The sequence below is a fragment of the Poecilia formosa genome, unplaced genomic scaffold (genome assembly GCF_000485575.1).
Source record: "Poecilia formosa unplaced genomic scaffold, Poecilia_formosa-5.1.2 Scaffold61, whole genome shotgun sequence".
In the NCBI taxonomy this organism is placed as follows: Eukaryota; Metazoa; Chordata; class Actinopteri; order Cyprinodontiformes; family Poeciliidae; genus Poecilia; species Poecilia formosa.
In genome coordinates, this window is record NW_006800000.1 from 319625 (window position 1) to 339760 (window position 20136).

Sequence of the window (20136 nt, forward strand, 5' to 3'; positions counted from 1 at the left end):
GAGAGTCTTAATAGACCTCTTTTTGAAATTTTCTGAAGGTGAGAAAACTTAAGGGGTGCCACTATCTGAAGTGCACTATTCTGCACTCCAAATAGTGCAGATTTTGAAATATCTGATTCTGCACTCAGTCACAAAGTGATTCTGCACAATCTGATTCTCTAACTAACTCAATTCACAGTAGATAATGCTATGATTTAGCAGTACCTGCTAACATTCAGTATTCCTGAGCACAAGGAAGACATGTTTGACACCTGAGAGGCCAGCGGTGGCAAGTGAATTGAGTGAATATCAGTCCAAAAATGAGACAAGCCTACCCTTGAAGGTCTTAACTCAAGAGTTCCAAAAACAGTGATATTTTGAACAAAATCAACACGATGGTTTGTTATGACAATTATTTCCTTAAAGAAATCGAAGAGATGAAGATTCAACTTGGGGATTGCACTAAGTGCAGTCCCGATCCAATCCGTTTAAAATGAAATGCTACATGCCCAAAGAGTTGCGGTGATCTGTGTTTAAATTAATTCCAATAAAAACCCGTTACCCCTGTCTGATTCAGTTGTATTCATTAAAATATTTTTAAAAAGATTGGATATTCTTATAAAAGGATTAGTGCATACATCTATAGCTTTTATCCGAGGTTCGACTAACTGAACCTCGGATTCAGGAAGAGGAGTGTGGTTTTCGTCCTGGTTGTGGAACACTGGACCAGCTCTACACCCTCAGCAGGGTCCTGGAGGGTGCATGGGAGTTCGCCCATCCGGTCTATATGTGATTTGTGGACTTGGAGATGGCGTTCGACCGTGTCCCTCGGGGAGCCCTGTCGGGGCTTCTCCAGGAGTATGGGGTACTGGGCTCTTGATACGGGCTGTCAGGTCACTGTATGACCGGTGTCAGAGTCTGGTCCGCATTGCCTGCAGTAAGTCGGGCTCGTTTCCAGTGAGGTTTGGACTCCGCCAAAGCTGCCCTTTGTCACCGAATCTGTTCATTACTGACATTGACAGAATTTCTAGGCGCAGCCAAGGTGTTGAGGGGATCTGTTTTGGTGGCCTTAGGATCGCATCTCTGCTTTTTTGCGGATGATATGGTCCTATGAGCTTCATCAGGCTGTGATCTACAACTCTCGCTGGAGTGGTTCGCAGCAGAGTGTGAAGAGGCCGGGATGAGGATCAATTAGGATAAGTGCCTCCAAATCCGAGGCCATGGTCATGAGCCGGAAAAAGGGTAGCATGCCTTCTCCGGGTTGGGGGCGGGGGGTGTCCTGTCCCAAGTGGAGGAGTTTAAGTATTTCGGGATCTTGTTCATGAATGAGGGAAGAAGGAAGTGGGAGATGGACAGACAGATTGGCACAGCGTCTGCTGTGAAGTGGGCGCTGTACCGGTCCTTCGTGGTGAAGAGAGAGCTGAGCCAAAAAGCGAAGCGAAGCGGTCGATCTATGTTCTTATCGTCATCTATGGTCATGAGCTTTGAGTGATGACCGAAAGAACGAGATCACGGATACAAGCGGCCGAAATGGGTTTTCTCCGCAGGGTGTCAGAGCTCTCCCTTAGAAATAGGGTGATAGAAGCTCAGTCATCCAGGAGGGACTTACAGTAGAGCCACTGCTCCTTCACGTCGAGAGGAGGCAGCTTAGGCTGGTCGGGCATCTGGTATGGATGCCTCCTGGACGCCTCCCTGGTGAGGTGTTCCGGGCACGTCCCACGGGGAGGAGGCCCCCGAGGAAGACCCAGGACATGCTGGAGGGACTATGTCTCTCGGCTGGCCTGGGAACGCCTTGGGATTCCCCCCGGGAAGCTGGAACAAGTGGCTGGGGAGAGGGAAGTCTGGGCCTCCCTTCTGAAGCTGCTACCCCCTCGACCCGACCCCGGATAAAACGGAAGAGGACGGACGGACGGACGGACGGACGGACGGAAAGAAAACATGCTCTTCATCAAACTTTTGTACCCAATTGAATGAAAAAGTGAATAAGGTTGCATGCAGGATGATTATTGAACGTTGTAAGAGGACAGTTCATATATCTAATAAAATATTTAGGAGGATTATACAGATAAATAAAGGAATTAATATCAAGAATGTAGCTTGACAATGAAACAAAATAGTGTGAAATTATGTAGAGAATAAATAAATACACATAGTTCAGGATGAATTTAGTCTTTAATATTCATAATGTAAAGTCTCCACAACAATGCAAAGCGCACTGCAAGATTAGAATGGGTTTACCACTCTTAGAATATATATTATTTGAAAAGCATATATATAAATCTGTAGGTTTGAGGCAGAAGTTGCCCATAAAGAATAATAAATTAGGGCAGCATGGATTCAATTACGCTTATAAAAAAATAAATACTCTATATATATTTTTTTTTTCTGCCATGAGTTAATCTATAAAGCTTTCAAACTGATTGATTGCTGCTGAAAACACATTGTGATTTCATTAACTGTCATGTTTCAAAGTCCAGAGTTGTAAATGAGATGTGTTTTTAGTGCTGTGATGGAGCTTCTGGTCCAGTAGAGTGAGCGGGTTCATGTGTCGGGTCAGAACCGGATGGCCAGCACCATCAGCAGTCCCAGTATGATGCACAGAGGGCTGTGGCTCTGTGCCAGCCCTGCTGACAAATCTGCCGGAGCAAAATGAAACCAATACAAATGTAAAGCAATGCAAAACGTGACAGAAAGTTAGTGTTTTTCATCAGCAAAAAACTGGATGCTATATCAGCTGTAAAAACCCTAAACAAACATATTCCTATGGAATCAGTATTGGATTACAACAATTTCATGGGCTTTGACTTTGTGTTTTACCTATGTTTCTTTTCCAGCAAGTCAGCACCATGTCTATAGCTCTCTTCTGGACATCTGTCAGAGCCGCGCGCTGCTGTGGAGTCAATGCATAAGCCTGCTCATAGGTGAACATGTTGATCTGGTCCTGGTGAAATACCACCTTGGAGAAACGGCCAAACACACAAGAAAGCAGTTGAACATGGCGGCAGCAGAAGACAAAATGAGAATTTAATGGAAGAACTGCAACAAAACTCACTCTGCGGGAAGCTTTTGATAAACATTAAATATCTGAACTTACAGAAAACTTCTTAGGTGGTATCATGGACATAGCCATGGGTGAGATTCCTTCGATTTGCTCTTTCACCAGAGATGACATGACAATGTCAGGAAGGCCAGCTGTGAACAGTTTCAAAGACAAAAGCATACTCAGTATGTTGGCATTTTTATATTTGTTTTTAGCTGATCTTATACCGTTTTATTATTGTTTTAATATAGGCAAGGCAAGGCAAGGCAATTTTATTTATATAGCACCTTTCAGTCAAAGACAATTCAAAGTGCTTTTACAGAGAAACAATACCAATCAGACAAGGCTTGTATGTATGTGTTTTTATTTTACTGTTATTTTATTGCATATACTGTTTAAATTTTTCTGCTGGTTGTTGAAACTCTGTTATTAAAATGAAGTTGCAATGGAAGCGAAGAATACAAGCCCTTTTTAAATTTTTTTTGACCAAGAGTGGTGCATTTCTGCAGTTTAGGTGTGGAGAACCTTGATTTTTTTTTTTTTTTTACAGATTATCCGTCTCATGCCACCCTGTCACAACATAGTGACAATTATACCAAATATATAAAATACCAGATTTTTAAAATAAAAGGTACATATTACAGCTTTAAGTGCACATATTTTATGTTTTATATAATTTGTGTTTTTCAGGAAACTTGGTTTCCAATTGTTAATCACTGTTTTACCCTAATTTGTTGGAATAATCCCTGGGGGAAAGAATTGTCCCACTTTGTTTTAATTAATTTGTTTTACTAATAAATGACAAATAATTTGGGCTGAGTTATCGGAAAATTAAAGGTATCAGTCAAAGTTGAACACTCAAGTCAAAGATCCAGTACCTGCCAGAGCTCCAATCTCAATAAACACATCTGTGCCCCATGAACTCATGAGTCCAAAAGCAAGACTGTTGGTGAGCAGCCCAACCAAAGCCCCCATCTGCTCCTCTGAGCAGGACAGGTTGAGCTTCCCCAGCCAGAGAACCGCCTTACTGCAGCCAGCAGGGGGAGACACAACACAAGAAGACTGTAAATACAAGAGCTACGCTGAGCTGAGAAAAATACAGCTTCTTCTCTGTGGTACCTGCTCTCACCTGAACTCCACATTGTTGAAAGTGTTGATCTCTGCGATTTGAGCTCCACACACAATGTGGCCCAGGGCCACCAGCATACTGGAGTCGAGCTTGCTTGGTGTCAGCTTGGTAGAGTTTAACACAGCGGTAAACAGTGCAGTCAGCTAGAAAGATGAGCAAAACATAATGTTAGGTTAATCCTTGTCAAGACAACAGGATGTAAACTGGTGTGAAGAAGCATGATATGGTGCTGCTACATAAAAAAAAAAAAGATTACTTTTCTCCCATTAAGATTACTACCTCTAAATTGTGTCTTCAAAATATTTAAAAACGAAAGTTTACATTTCGTAAAACATTACAGTGCAGAAATAGGCTACCTGTCTTTTGTTCCAGGTGTTGAGAGCTCCCAAAGCGCTAATACTCCGTCGCTCTGTCAGTCGAAGAGTACTCAGCTCCTCTGGTGACAGCTCTACTGCTATCCCACCCAGCTGAGCGATCACAGACTGGGAGAAGGAGGAGGCGGGTCCGTACATCTTCACATAGAGCAGAGTGACCCAGAAGAAGACAGAATTGACATCAAATGGTAAAACTCATCAGTGCTGTCTCGCCTGTGAGGTACTGACGTATGTCCCCCTGGTGGGTCTAACCTTTTTGACTCTTTTGAGAATCTCGGTACGCTGGTAGGATGCGAGAAACGGGTCCTGGCCTATCAGCTCCAGACAGTTGGAGAAGGCCGATGAAGACATGCTGCTGAAGCTGCTGGAGGTCCAAGCAGAGGGGGCCGTGGTGCGCAAGATCTCACAGGTAGGAACAATTGGAGACACTTAGAGACAAGAAACACAGAGACAAAAAAAAAAAAAAGTGGTCTGGGGCTGCAACGTTTAAGTTCATCCACTGGTTTCTCATTGTTCATAAAAACCTCAATGAGAAATCAACCCAACAAGTTAAACACTTAGCACAATACTGAATTTCAGTTGTCTGTCTTTGTACTTCGGTTCTGTAGTTTACATAAACTTTTAGACAAAGATGAGCTGTCAAGTTTCCTTTGGAAGAAAAAAAAGCTTCAGTCTTAAAAGTCTGGTCTTTCACACGGAGAATACACTGATTTAGCATAAAATCAATTCTAACCAGAAATTCCTGCAGCTCCTTACATATTTTTGTCAGCCTAATACCTCTAAATAATGAGACCTTTTTGAACTTTTGTAAGCTCTCTGCAAAGATGGCGTTGGTTAAATGATGAAAAAAAACAAAAAACAGATTAACTATAATTTGGGTTAGATGTAAACCCAAAAGACTGGATGCTGAAATTGGATCAAAGGGTGTTTTAACAAAGTTAATTTAAGGATGTGCATATCTATGCAACAAAGTTACTGCAACTTTATACTTTTCTGTTTTATACACTAACAGATATTGCTTGTCTTGCAGTTGAGTTGTACAGGATATACGTTCTATTAAAGTGGAAAAAAAATCATTTATCATGGTTTCACATCACAAAAACCTGACATTTTAACTCTTCTTACATCAAGTGTACCACAGAGTAACTTTATATGAACCAAAGTGATGCTCACATGACAAAGAATTCATTTTAAGGAAGCCCAGGAAAAACTGCAGAACAAACTGCTGTTTGCTAAAGACATCCTTTCTTTCATTCGTGTCGGAGCAGAGGATCCCCACGTCGCCATCTTCCCACTGACGCTGGCTCATGAACAGCTTCTCTACGCGCCCCACTGTCATCAGCGACTGTGGGAACAAAAGCAAAAACACAATCGTGTGAGTGGGTAGTTCACAGGAAAACAGGAACTTCACCACCTGATCCCGAAACACGCTAGAGAACTGACACCTGAAGGGTTTCTTTTCAGCCTTTGTATGCCTGACCTGCCCTGAGATCATGTTCCAGTCAAGCAAAACCCACAATGGATATGTTACGGGAAAGAATCTGTTACAGAATCTGTTGCAGTGAACTCACCAATGGCAGGTCCTGCAAAACGTTAGAAGGCAGGAAGAAGAGAAACCGTCCCACTACACTTAGCGTGTCCTGGGTCCAGTTCGTCACTGGCCTGTAAGCAAGTACACAAATCCCTCATGAGCTCAACAGCTAACCATTCTACAAAGGCTTTTAAATGTTAGAATTTTACATGGGAACTCATCCGCGTAAGAGTTACAATTCACAAAAAAAATGGGAGCTGTAGATGTTACGAAAAGAAAACGGGGGCAATTTCAGACTTTCCTAGGTAGTTTTTCTTTTAGTCACAATAACATTTAGTTAATTAACTCCAAAACACATTGCAAATGGATTTAGATTACTTTTCATGGGAGTCATCTGAAGAAGACTTATTCAACCTGAGTTTGCTCGGTTAGGAAGAACTGTCTGAAATTACTCTGGAAGTTTGAGACATACAGACTGAAGTTAAAATCTCTAACAATTTGACGAGGTATGAAAATAGAAGCCTAACTTAATTAAAATGTTTTAGCAGTTTGATAAAACATAACTTTACCATGCAGGGCAAAGTATACATATATCATCAAGATTTCAATGAAGCTCACATCATATTTAACCCTTTGTAATACACAATGTATTTTTCTAGCAAAGAGACTAACTGAATAGTTGTTTAGGCAAATGTTTTTCCAACACCTAAAGCAATTCTTTAGAGCTGAGATAAGTTGCGGTTTTCAAAATGTGCTTTATGAACAGCTTGGTTTCTCTTTAGTTCTCTGTACAATCGTTTCACATTTTCAGCATTGCTCTTTGTTTCTCATAGGTTGAATGATTTTTGAGTCTCTTTTCAGTCTGTGGTATCTTTACCCAAAAACAGCCGGTTCTTGCAGAATACGGGCCACGATTTCCATCTTGCTGCTGCTGTAGCAAAGCCTTTGGAGGTAATCCAGGTTTTTAGCGAAGAAGCTTCGATCCACCTGAACGAAAACTTCATCCGCCACAAATGGGGCCAGAATGTCTAGTGAACGAAACTCCTCTTCAGTGAATGGCCCAGTGTACATGTTCTACAGAGAAAAGTCAAAAACACCTGAGTGATAAAGCCGAGCACTTCAATTTCTGACTGTGAGGTAACACATATAAAACAATGAGGTTTCTGATCTCAACTAGGTGTAAATTTGATTTACCGGTAATTGTGACCAAATTCAGGAGTTTAGATAATGCAGTTCTTCCTACCCAAAACTAAAGAAATATACAAGTTATTTGTAATTAGTTTGTTGCACATGAAAAATCCACAATTGAAACTCGTTTTTCAGATCCAGATCTTAGACAAAGCTCTGGCAACATTTCAAAAGAGACAAGTATTACAAAATTACTCCTGTGTGATCATATGGATGGAAACAACTACCAGTTTTTTCTTTGGTTTAGGTGACAAGCCACTTTGAGAAATCATATAGTGAAACATTTTGATTTGGAGCCCCCAAAAATATCTTCAAAAAAACTTTATGTATTAAGTGTTGAGAATAATATTGTTTAAAATAGTTTGTTGAGAATAATATTGTTTAAAATAGTTTTAATTCCTCAAAATCTGGACTCTTGTTTATTTGAATTTCAACATTACTAATATTATATAAGGTGGAGCGGGGGAGTTCGCCTACATACCATCCTCTGAATGATTTTGTCCACAAGAATCTCCTGCTGTATTCTAGTTAACATGAGAAAGTACTGAGGGGAGGCAACAATCATCTTCTTCAGAATGTCCATCATTTCTGCAGGAAACAACCTAATGATGTCCATCCTGAAAGCAGCGACATGAATACATACATGTTTTTTTATTTTTATTTACACAGTCTAAAAATGTGTATATATGAAACATCACAGTTTACTTTATTGCTCTTCAGGCAACAAAGTAAGAAATTAGAAAATCTTGCTCTGCAATCTCATCTTTACATGTTTCCTGTATTGTAAACTCATTCCAGTCTCTTTTTAAAAACAAAGCAACATGCAGCTTCAGAATAAATTATTTTAAGCAATCAGTACAAGAACACAAAGGACTAGAAGTAATATTTCACAGAACTTTTTTTTTTGACAGACATGAATATTAGGAGTTTGAGAGAGAAGTTGGAGTTTTTATGACTCACGGTATGCACAACGCAATTTCAGCTCCAAGATCTTGAAGCAGGTCAGCGAAGAACTGAAGTGGGTACAGCTCCTCAATCACACACCTTTTCTGTCCACCAGGACAAAATAACACACATGATGCACATATATTACATGCATTGTAAAAAAAAATAAAAAATAAAAAATGGTATATGTGTTGGTTATGCTGTTAAAATTACCAGTGCAGTGTGAAGAAGACCGGGCTGTTGCCTGAGGAGGGCCAAGATCTTCCTTACAAAAGAAGGTGACCGATCAGCCTGTAAAAGCTGGTGTAGGTCCTGGCAGCTCACACCCTGACCCAGTGTTCCCAGGCTCCTGAACACACACACACACACAGACACACAGACGCGAGAGTCGAACAGTAAAGATGATGCACAGCGCGTCACAGATGTGGCAATTAGGTTGATGAAAACAGAAACATTCCTGCTACTCTTTTCTACTTATAAAACCAAAGAATGCCACATGGCAGAAACAAAAATAACTTACAGAAAATGTTGCTTGATTTGATTTGTGTAAATATTAACCGCCTTGACAATTGCTTGAGCCTGTAGGATAAAATGGAAAAAAAAAAAAAAAAAGGTTTTAATGCATGTTAATTTCTGTTAATTTTCAAGATGTGATACAAGGATGAAGTGGCATCAAAACGCAAGTTGTTTGGATGATTTAACTGCTCAATAATCACAATTCTGAGGAAGCACAAAGAACTCAAACATTTCTGACGTTAGTGCTGCCAATCCTGTAAAAATTGAAAACATCTCTGACATCTGCACAGAGAGCATGTGTGTGTGTGTGTGTGTGTGTGTGGTAGGCAGCAGGTAAGCATGTGTTGAGCTTCGATTACAGTTGAAGCAGAATTTTTTATTAAATCTCTCAAGTAATTTTACATGTTTTCAAATTCAGTGGCAGCTCTGTGATACCTGCTGTGTTTTCCAGGGTTTCGTGGCGGTATTGGAGAGATTTTTCACAAGAAGCGGAGTTCTTGGAAGGATACATATCAGAGGCGTCCATCTGAGCAGAGGCTCCACGTCGTCCAACCAGCTGACAACTTCAGGGAAGCCCTAAAAAAAAAAAAATAATAAAGTAAAAAAAAAAAATCATGTAGCAAATCACTTCTACAAATAAAGATCTAAATCTTTGATTTTCAATTTTTTTTTTTTTTGGATCTTCTATTCAAATTTGAACTTTCAAACAGAACCTGTCTGTACTGAAAATTTTTTTTTTTTTTTTTTTTGGATTTTCTATTCAAATTTGAACTTTCAAACAGAACCTGTCTGTACTGAAAATGACATCAGTGTGAATAAGCCTCGTCTCTTCAGTACCCATAGTTTCGTGGCAATGGCGTTTGCTTCCGGCGCACAGAAGACAGACATGTATGGCCGGCAGCGAGCGGGAGTGTGTTGAGCGAAGACCTTCAAGGCGGAGAGCAGTTTGTCAGAGGTGAGAGACAGGAGGGTCTCTGTCTTTACACCAACAATGAGGGAACCGAGCTCCTCCAGCTGGACTGGGATCCGCTGGGGAGAGGGAAGGGCGGCGTGAGGCTACACATGACACCGAGCTTGTCCACACAACATTCAGTCTATTAAGAGTTTAAGTTTTAACTCACTGCGTTAGTTAGAAGTTTGTCCATTATTATGGAGGCCTTTAGAACACAAAGAATGAACACAAGCTGCTGTTAAACCTACTCCCCTAGAGCTTATTTAGTTACGCAAAAGGTTATCTAACCACCACTGCAAAATAAGTTTGTTGATACAATAAAAAATGTCAAGGTGTTTTCAACAAGAATATCTTGAGTAGTTTAAAAAAAACTACTCCATTATCTTGCACACTTATCCTTGCAGGGTTGCCACAGGTGCTGGTGCTTGTCTGTCACTGGGCGAGAGGCGGGGTACACCCTAGACAGACTCCCAGTCTGTTGCACGGCAACACAGAGACAGACAGCACAAACAACCATGCACATAAACACACCAAAGGAGAATTTAAAGAAACCTAAAACCTAAAAGTCATGTTTTTGGACTGTGGAGGGAAGCTGGAGTATCCGGAGTGAACCCACACATGCACAAGGAGAACATGTGCATGTAAACAAATTAAATCCTGTTTTTAAATGCTGACCTGGGACAGATCCCAGGTCAGCATTTAAAAACAGGATTCTTTTGAAGGGCAACAGAGCTACTAATTGCGCCTCTGTGCAACCCTAAATTACCTAAATTATAACAGTTTATTTTTTAAAATCAACACTAAATCCAACTTTGATTCTGACCATAGCTGCTATGGTCATTTAGTGTCAAAACTATTCAGCCCCCTGAATAGAAACCAAACAACGGCTTCTTTGATTGCATCAGCTGCAAAAAGAACACTTCAAATACCTGGACTGCTGTCAGTAAGGTATGGCTACTGACAGCTGTGAGGTCTTTGCGATTAGAATCTTAGTTCAGATTTTAATCATGGCTGGCCAAAACAAAAAGGAGCCCATTTTATTTAAGGTTCTTTAAAGCTACAGCCACAGACTGAAAGGGTCCAGTTAAACTCTACCTGTGTTGGAGTAAACGGTACGGTGCTGAGGGCAGGAAGAGCGGAGAGCAACTGGGACGTCGTCAGACCATTCAGGAAAGTTACGCTCAGCAGGGGCAGGAGTGGAGCGATCTCTTTCAGTCGGTCAGGACTGAGTGAGGATGGGATCTTAAACTCTGGGTTGCTCAGTAAGAGATCAGAAACCTGGACAAAGAATATGACTTGTCTTTATATATATATATATATATATATATATAAATAAGGAAAGAAGGGAATGATCCACTCCTACCAGCTGGCTGGGCACACTGAGTCCACTGAGTGTGCAGTTCATAATATTCTCTTGGATGACCTGGAAGACCTCAGTGTTTTTGTAAACAAGGAGATCCTGAGCCTCTGCGAGGCATAAGAGATCTCCCAATCTGAAATTAGAAACATTGTTTTAACACACATCAGGAGATCATGAACCCTACAGAAAGGAAAAACATAAACATGTCATCTTAGTACTAAACACATTCAGAAAATGTTAATATTTTCATGAATTAATAGCAATCTTCTCAAGTGCAGCTATGGTCATTTTTCCCACTACTTAAAGATAAATGATGATTATTTTTTTTCTTATTATTTCTCTTATAGCTCATTCATTATAACTTTCATCATATAACAACAATAACCAGTTGTTATATGATGAAATTATAATAACCACTTGTTGCACAAGTTTTACATGTCTATAATATTGTCTCCTGGATGAGATAATATAAAAAATAATCCAACATGCTTTCCTGACCTCATTAGATCCTGAGCTGTCATGTTCCTGTAGGTCCTAATAAGTTTGTTGGCGATGAAATCCTGCTTTAGCGGCGAGAGGGTGTTTCTCTGCAGCACATCCAGTCCATCCAACAGCTGCAGACAAACATAAAGCATTGAAATATTGTAAATATTGCAGTTATTAAGGCTGTAACATTTACAGTGGTGCAATACAGTGTCTAGTGTCCACCACAATGATTAGCACTCTTGATATAAAAAGAAATAAAACATGTATAGATACAGAAAACCTATGAAAATGTAACATTTAATTTGTTTACATTTATCCAGGGTTTTGTACTAAATCACTTGAGCTCTTAGAACATTTCTTAATGTTATAACGGGGTATGCTTATAATGTGACACAGGGGCCCATCGTTTTTAGCTACTCTATAATGAGAACGATAAGAAAGTATACAATTTACATAAAGTATATATGTTTATAAGGTAGCCCACTTCCATATTGATTTAATATGAAAGTAGAACTGTGACATAAAAATATTTTCCAACTATCTCAATGAGGAGCAGGAGCAGGTCAGGGTTAGAAAATGATTGCAATTATTCTACACAAAAATACACATTTATTTTAAAAGGGTTTTTTTAAACATCAAACGTACAAAGATTAAAAATAAACTAGGAGATGCAGATTTTATACATACACATAGTCTGATTTTAAATTATGAGATAAAGGGGATTTGGAGTTCTTACAATTTATCCTGACTTCAAGAGGACATAACTATTCAAACCAATATATACCCTAAAGTTTCTGATTATAATAAATGTGATTAATTAATCAATTATGATTAATAAAGTGACTGGACAGTAATGACATCTATGGAAGAGTTTCTTATCAAAAGAACTAATGACTAAAATGAAAATGAAGACATAGCTCACGTTGAAGACCAAAGTTCCTCCAAGACTCACCACCAGATGTTGCAAACACTTGATGGAAACGTGGCCACCAAACATAGAACAACTAATTATTAGGTCGAGTGGACAGTTCAGTGTGTTTTTACTTTTTAAACGATTTCCATAAGAAGATTACTTCTAATAGCGATGGCAGACATTAGAAGAGGCGGCTGGTGAGACGCAGCCTTGTTGTGCCCCACGGCTAATCGAACGATGTCCTGGGTTCTCAGATTCCCCATCTGGGTGTCAGAGCTCAAAGGGACGTTACCTGAGCAGCTGAGAGGTGTTGGAAGAGGTGGAAAGGCAAGTAGGCGATCAGGTTTCCTGTGTCCCTGATGAGTGACTGTTGACCTCTAGTGATGTTGGAGGGAGATAAAATTTTGCTGTACCACAAGCCAAAGGCCTCCTGCTGAGCCAGGCTCATTCTGTCCAAGTTCGCGTTAATGGTCTCCCACCTAAGAGGAAACAAAAGCATCAGAAATGTTGTAAAAGCTTGTGAAATCCTTATTATGGCCTTCTTCTTTTTTTTTTTTTTTTTTTTTTTTAAAAAAAGGTCATATACAAAATCTGACATCAAGACTCAGTTTTATAATGAACCATTTGAAAGTTTGAGGCACATTTAGTACGTAGTTTTTGTTTATAGATTAATGCTGAGCTGTTTTAATGATTACATTTACTGTCATAACAGTCTGAACAAAACCAAACTGTTATAACCTAAGCTTGCCTCATTTAATGCTTTGCAGGCATACTGATTTGCAGTGTTGTATTCAGGCTTGATTTCCAAAAGTCCAAGAAAAGATTTCTTTAGGTAGAAGATTACAAGAAACACAGGCTTTCCAAAGATTGAAATCTAGTCAGTGAGCGAGCTTCCTTTACTTTCTATACATAATGCATGTGGCTGTCGCCTTGTGGCACAATGAGACATTAGTTCTCACAGACGTCTGACACCAGAGATGTGTTCAGAGAAATATACAATGTATGTATGTAAATAAGTGAGATTTCGTTATCAAATATAACTGGGGGGGAAAAAAATCCCTGAAATTCAGACATGAAGGGCTTATGATTTCTTGGAGGAATCAGTGCTGTGTCCACACAAAATGAACCTTCTTGAAAACAATCAAGGGTTTGGATCTTTTAGGTGTTTTCCCACTCACAACCTATGATGAAGAAATCATTTATTCTCATTAGTTTCTTTTAATCTGCTAAAAGTACCAACAGCAAAATGATCCCTCTTTTTTGTTGGATTAAACCGAAGCTTTATTGGATCCAAATAATCTCATGGACATTACCCTCAACAAAAATGAAAGCTGAAGCTATTACTTACAAATTGACATTGTTCTGTAAGGAGGGAAATGTCTTGATATCATCTGGACTGACTGCGACCAGCAGAGAACCCAGGTCAAGAAGAAGTCCATTATCTGCTGCTAGGTGGGTCTTAAGTATCACTGACACCATGGTCGACTGGTACTCTTTAGATAACTGGTAAAATGAGCAACAACAATGCAGTTTGTGAACATACAGTACACTGAGAAGTGGAGGAATGATAAAATTGAAAGTTCAACCACCTGTATGGTGCCCTTGAAACTGTTGTAATACTGGAGGATTACTCTGATGGTGTTGATATGTGCTGCAGCCAGCACCGGCTGCACGCTTCTCAAAGGCAAGCTGAGGTACTCCTAAACAGAAGGAGAACAAAACAAACACCACTAGAGGTCAAACTCAAATAGTAAGGGGATCATTGAATCATGGAGCAACATTGAGATTGGGGATGTGTCCAACCTTGATTAAAAGGAGTTCAATGCCGAACCTGTATCTTGATGTCTCCAGCAGTCTGCTGAGAACTGTCTGCAGCAAGAACACACGCAGACAAGTTTTACAGCACTTGTGACTGGTATACTGTTGGCATACATTACTGTAAAAATGTATTGAAGATTACTTTAGTTATTCTTTCACAGAGGCATATGTTAAACTCTTATTACCCCTCCCGTAACCCCCACCCCCACATACACACTATTTTCAGGTCATTTCTTTTATGAGACCAATATCAGGGGAACTGATTCAAGCCTCTTTCCTCTGACTGCCTTCAGAAGTCATAAATTCTAAGTAGAGCCCAAATTTCTGGTTCTTTCCTAAACCTGTTGCCTAAATAAAATTACTGTATTTTCCGCACTATAAGGCGCACCTAAAAACCTTCAATTTCCTCAAAAGCTGACAGTGTGCCTTATAATCCGGTATATGGACCAATATTGAGCCACAACAGGTCTAGCAACTACGGTAAGCGGCTGCCAACTTCATTTTCGCCCGTAGAAGAAGAAGCGCGCGGTGCATGCTGGGATAGTTGTCAGAACGCTGAACGTTAATAAAGTTTGACTGACCCATCTACCTACCTATCTGAAAATCAGGTCTTTTGCGGGTCATTTAGCACCACGTTCTCCACGAACATGCTGTGCGCGAACGGAGAAGGGTGACCATCCTACGGCCCAGTCGTGAAGGCTCTCCTCACCGACTGGAGTCGGACTGTTTTGTTGGCATTCTTTATGTCAACAAAGTGGCTTTAGACATTCATCTTTTAGTGCAGCTCCATCTAGTGGATGCATAATGTAACTCCAGTCTCTATAGCATCTATTCTATGCGCCTTATAATGCGGTGCGCCTTATATATGAAAAAAGTTTTAAAAGAGGCCATTCATTGAAGGTGCGCCTTATAACCTGGTGCGCCTTATAGTGTGGAAAATACGGTAATAAAAAAGCTTGTCTTCTTTGTTTCAAACCATGACGAAATGAGGCAATGACCCCAGGTGTTTGCACAACACTAGTAATTGTTAACTTAGGTGTAACCATGTAGAGATTACACCGGGCTGCAAAGACTTATCACATCAGTATCAATTACAGTAATCAGACACCAGCAACAAGCTGGAGGTCAAATGTGCATATGTAGTAATGAAAACTGATTTGATGCATGTTTACATCAATAATAAACTAAAAGCAGAGCTACACAGAAAATATGTCAATCTTTGTTTCTAATCTTTAGTATTGCCAACCATTCAACAGGTTTCAACACATTATTGTTATCCTCAGTCTCAGTTCTCAGCAGAATCTACTACCTACCCCGAAACACTGTAGCAAGACCTTCTTCCTGTCCTGGTTGATTTCTCTCTGTAAGTAGTCAACAACAGATGTCAGAGTACTTTGTTTTATGGTGTTGTTGACTTGCCAAATGGGACCCATAGAGTCCTCCACAGCCAGCAGGATCACCACAGTTGCAGCAACTGCCCGATTCAACACTTCAGTCACAGGTGTAGTCAGCAGATCCTCCATCCTGGAGTTCAGTCTCTCCACCCAGCAGCGCACGGTCATCTGCAAAACCGTGTTCTGACTGGGACAAGGCTTACAGTCTGGGATGAAGTACTGTGGGCACATGAAGCTGAACTGCTTGATCAGAGTTTGTGATGCACAATCATTGGGTTTTGTAGTGGTGCTGTTGTTGGTGGTGGTGTAGTTGGTGTAGGCCGTACAGATGTTGCTCACCCAGGCTGTGGAAGGTTCCCGGGACAGAAACAAGAGGACGCCAACGTTGGGGCAAATAGATGAGATGAAATTGGCCTGGTCTTTCTCCCAGCAGTGAACCAGGAGCTTTGCATTTGGAAGAGAAGTGATCCAGTTGGAGTACAGACACTGCTCAGTGGCATTGATTCCAGGTTGGATGGTCTGTCCTCCTGGAGTAGGAATCACTGAATAATTGCCGCAGTACCGTATCAGCCAGGCGTTGTCCTGATTGGCCAGCAGGTTCTGAAGGACTGTGCTATTAGTACAGACTTTGGAGGTGAAGTTCTGTTGGTCAATCTCAGCACACAAAGCAAGATCAGTCATGTCCACGATGATGGGACGGGTCCAGTCAGAGTACTTGCACACCTAAATGACAGACAGCATACAACAAAGACAGAAAGTTAATACGAAACAAACATCCTGAGTTTCTTTAAATGAATAAAGTCTTAATATGGACTGAAGCAGGTTATACTGTGCATTAATTAAGCTATTGGTAATGGGCTGTGGACCAACATAATCGTAATAGTAAGTAGCTGTAGGCTTTCATATCAATAATTGTCTAATACAGACTAATGGCTTTGTAAATATCCATACACGATTTGGAGTTGTTTTTTTGAGATGGCATAAATAATTTTTGAGATCTGCTTCATAATCAGACATAGACCAGATGTTTCTGAGCTGGTTTGGACAGAAATCTATCACTGAGAAAATAAAAACTGCTCATCACAACTTTCCACTCAGGGAAAAAAATTATTTTGTACATCCTCGAAGCAAATTGTGTATTTTAGTATAAACAAGATCTACAGGCTTCTTATTTACTTTAGTGACTGTTTCCATGTCACAATACATTGCATTAAAATGTCACAATACATTGCATTAAAATGAACTGTAAAAGCTTAGTTTTTGTTTGGCTAACTATTTTTATGGATTATTACAAAGCATGCCAGTCACCTTTTTTGTGTTTTTAGAGTTTTTGAAAACATTTTCTGTACTCATTACTTCCATTAAACAAAATTAAAATAAGTATTTTCATTTTGTTAAATACCACCTTATAAGGTGCTCACCTCTGGTGTCATGGTTATTTCTTCCAGGTCGGTGCAGACAGATGTGAGCCATTTGTTCAGAGGGTTTTCCAGAAGCTTTTCAAACACAGCTGTCTTGCAGCACACGTTCTCCTGAAAGGAGACCTGATCGTTCTGCCAGCAGAGGCCGACGACTGAATCATCTACCCACTTCTCAGCCCAGTTGTGGTAGTCGCACCATGCTGCCAGGTTAAAGGATGGCGTTGGCCCAGGGGGAGGAGAAACCATAGAGGTGCTGCAGTGGGACTCGAGCCACGCAATCTCTTTATTTTGCAGAAGGCTGTTCAGAAACGTTTTGTTCTGACAGACCTCTCTCGCGAATCCGCTCTGATCAACGCGGATGCACTTTGACAAAATGTCTGTGGTAATCTGCATCACGTCATGCCACTCCGAGTACTGGCAGTAATCCGGCTCTAAGTCAGGGTAGGTGAACAGTGGTGGAGATGAGCCTGAACAGTTGGGCATCAGCGGCCAGTTGTCAGGATTGGAGATGAGAAGCATCAAGAATCCAGTGTGCTCACAGATGAGACTGGTCAGTCTTGGAGCATCAAAGCTGAAGCAGAACTGCAACAGGGCGGAGTCCACTACCTGAGCAGGCTGGTTGAGCCACTGCTCGTACATGCAGAACTGACTCACCAGGTATGCGGCGCCGGCAGAGAAGTTGGAACAAAATGCATACAGCCAACGGTTCTTCTGGTCTGACAGCAATTTCTTCATCAGTGAAGCATTGTTACAGACCTGCCCCACAAACTGCATCTGGTCATTTTCACTGCAGAAAGTCACAAGAACAGCATCTACAGTGTTGTTCACCCAGCTGCTGTAGTCACAGGCGAGCTGTCGGAGGCTTGAGACCTCCCTGGCGACTCGACGGAGAGCAGATGGAGAGACCAACTGAGACTCATTCAGAGGGCTGGAGACAGCCGAAGGCTGCGCGTCCCCAACCACACAGTCAGACGACTTGCTGACGAGTGGAGAAAACAGCGCCTGAAAAATATAACACATGTTGCTCCACACAAGCGCCAGCTGGCTGCTGCTCAGGGAGCTCAGGGCCTGGCAAAATGTTATCAGAGACGATCCATTTCCTAAACCCATGAGGACATCAGCACACAGAGTGTCATTGAGAGCAGCCAGGTTGTGGTGATCACACGTGATCTCGTAGTTGACATAGGTGTGATTTTTTAGCTGTGGTGCGCTGCGCTGGAACAGGAGGCTGGAAGGAATCTGGCACTCTGAGGGCAGGAAGGTTTCCAGGAGGATGTCAACAAGTGGCATGCCAAAAGACCAACTCACATTGTGCTTTAGTCCCCTGAAAAAACATCCAATTATTAGTCATTTTGCTGCAAAACAGTAGAAAGTTACTTGAAACTTACAGATTGATTAAAAGGTGCACTAGTAGTGATGTACTGCTTTTCTGTTCCTGATCCGCACATCTAATGTGAATTTGGTAACATTACCAACATTTTTAATATTTTTAAGAATCAAAAACCTGAATTCAAAACCATACAGGGTTTTGTGGGATTGCTTTACATTTGAATTTGCAACCAAAAATGAACTTCCTTTTAAAAGCAATCTCTTTTTTTCAGGTAGTGTTTTGTTAGCAAAGCCAGTGAACAGCTAATGACTCACCACATAATTAGCTGCTTCAGATCTCCTGCAGAATAAAAGGAAAACAATAATTAGCGCAGATACACAGAAGCGTTCATGTTGTAATCAAATAAAGACACACTTCACCTTGCTTGCAGGTATCTTGTTCGTCCGGAGATGGGACCTCGATTCCAAACTCTAAAGCTATTCTGACATAGTCCAGTGGTGTTTCAAGAAACAGTGCTGTGAAATGCAACACATTTGTCGCAAGAGAATCGAGAAGGCTGCTCAGAATTTTCGTCAAGTTCTCAGACAGCGTAAGGTTCGACAGCATATTGATGAACATCTGCTGGAAGCCACTGAATGCTGCCGTGACTGTGTCCCCAATGTTCAGGTAGGTCCCAAAGAAGCTCCTCGTCTCTCCTTCGGTGGTCAGTGGAGTACATGTCTGAGATTTGAGCGAGGAGAAAAACATCAGCAGCGGCTGGGCCATCTCCAGAGACACCGCCTTTGTTAGCTCTGCCATTAGCCCACAGTCCTGCCTCTCTGACAGAAGGCAAACCAGGATTTTGGGCAGGTCATCAAAGAATCCCTCTTTCATCAGTGGTTGGAAAAGGCTGTTGAGGTTACTCAGGATGCTATAATACATATTGAGGTTGAGGGGCTCCTCTGACAAAGGGATGGCAAAGTTGCGTGTGTTTCCAGCAGAGAGGGAGTGGATTTCTTTAATAACCTTTTGGATGTCCTCCTCTAACTTGCTGTTCTCAGCGGGCGTCACGTTGGTTTGTCTCGCGGCTAATCTGGCTTGTGAACGCACTAGCTTGACGTTACATATCATCCCTGTTTAAATAAGAAGAAAAATAAATTCCTCAGAAGCATCACCATACAAAATTTATACACACAACTATTGCATTAAGGTCTATTTGAACTAAAAATTGAAATAGTGTCTAAACCTCAATACTGTTCAAAGGTTTTAAACCACTTCCATTTTTCTATATTATGCCTCCAAGGATCCAGACTTACTTTCAACCCTGATGCAAGAAGGTGCTTTTTCTATATGGTGATAAATATTAAAATACATTATCAAGTCATGACAACACTAAAAAGCAAGAACTGTAGTAACTGAACAATGCTGACTGAACTCTATCCAGCATTTTTCAAAAGCTATTTTCATATATTTAAAAAAGAATTCCTAAAGCAACACCAACACTGAAAAACTTTGAACAGAGTAAACTGAGAATTTCCTATTGGGATTGAATATTATTATACAACCAGAACAAAGTATTGACACATTATGGGAGATGTGCAAATCCATCCTTGCACTGAAAGAGTTCTGCAGTACGATGCGTCTCTGAGAATGTAAGAAGCATACTGAGAGACATTTTACTATGCTGAAGATGAGCAGTGATGGGAATTCATGAATTTGAACACTACGTACCATAAAGGTGCCAAATTACTTGTAAGCAGCACATTTGGAATGTAAATGCA

At 40.8% G+C, this 20136-nt stretch overlaps 1 protein-coding gene across 1 annotated transcript; it reads right to left on the minus strand.

The window, feature by feature from the left end:
* Positions 1–2136: 2136 nt before the first annotated feature.
* Positions 2137–19558, minus strand: strc1 (stereocilin 1). Its single transcript, XM_016672435.1, has 28 exons — positions 18796–19558; positions 18691–18715; positions 17047–18370; positions 15545–16348; positions 14217–14282; positions 14003–14113; positions 13762–13916; positions 12706–12892; positions 11513–11628; positions 11018–11147; positions 10750–10932; positions 9824–9859; positions 9540–9731; positions 9138–9278; positions 8707–8765; positions 8400–8535; positions 8202–8290; positions 7723–7858; positions 6931–7127; positions 6094–6184; positions 5696–5867; positions 4775–4950; positions 4505–4660; positions 4149–4291; positions 3898–4046; positions 3074–3171; positions 2797–2935; positions 2137–2615 (listed from the first exon to the last, which is right to left on the minus strand). Exons 1-28 carry the CDS (start codon positions 19484–19486, stop codon positions 2533–2535), a joined length of 5985 nt encoding a protein of 1994 aa, XP_016527921.1. The 5' UTR covers positions 19487–19558; the 3' UTR covers positions 2137–2532.
* Between the last annotated feature and the right edge of the window lie 578 nt (positions 19559–20136).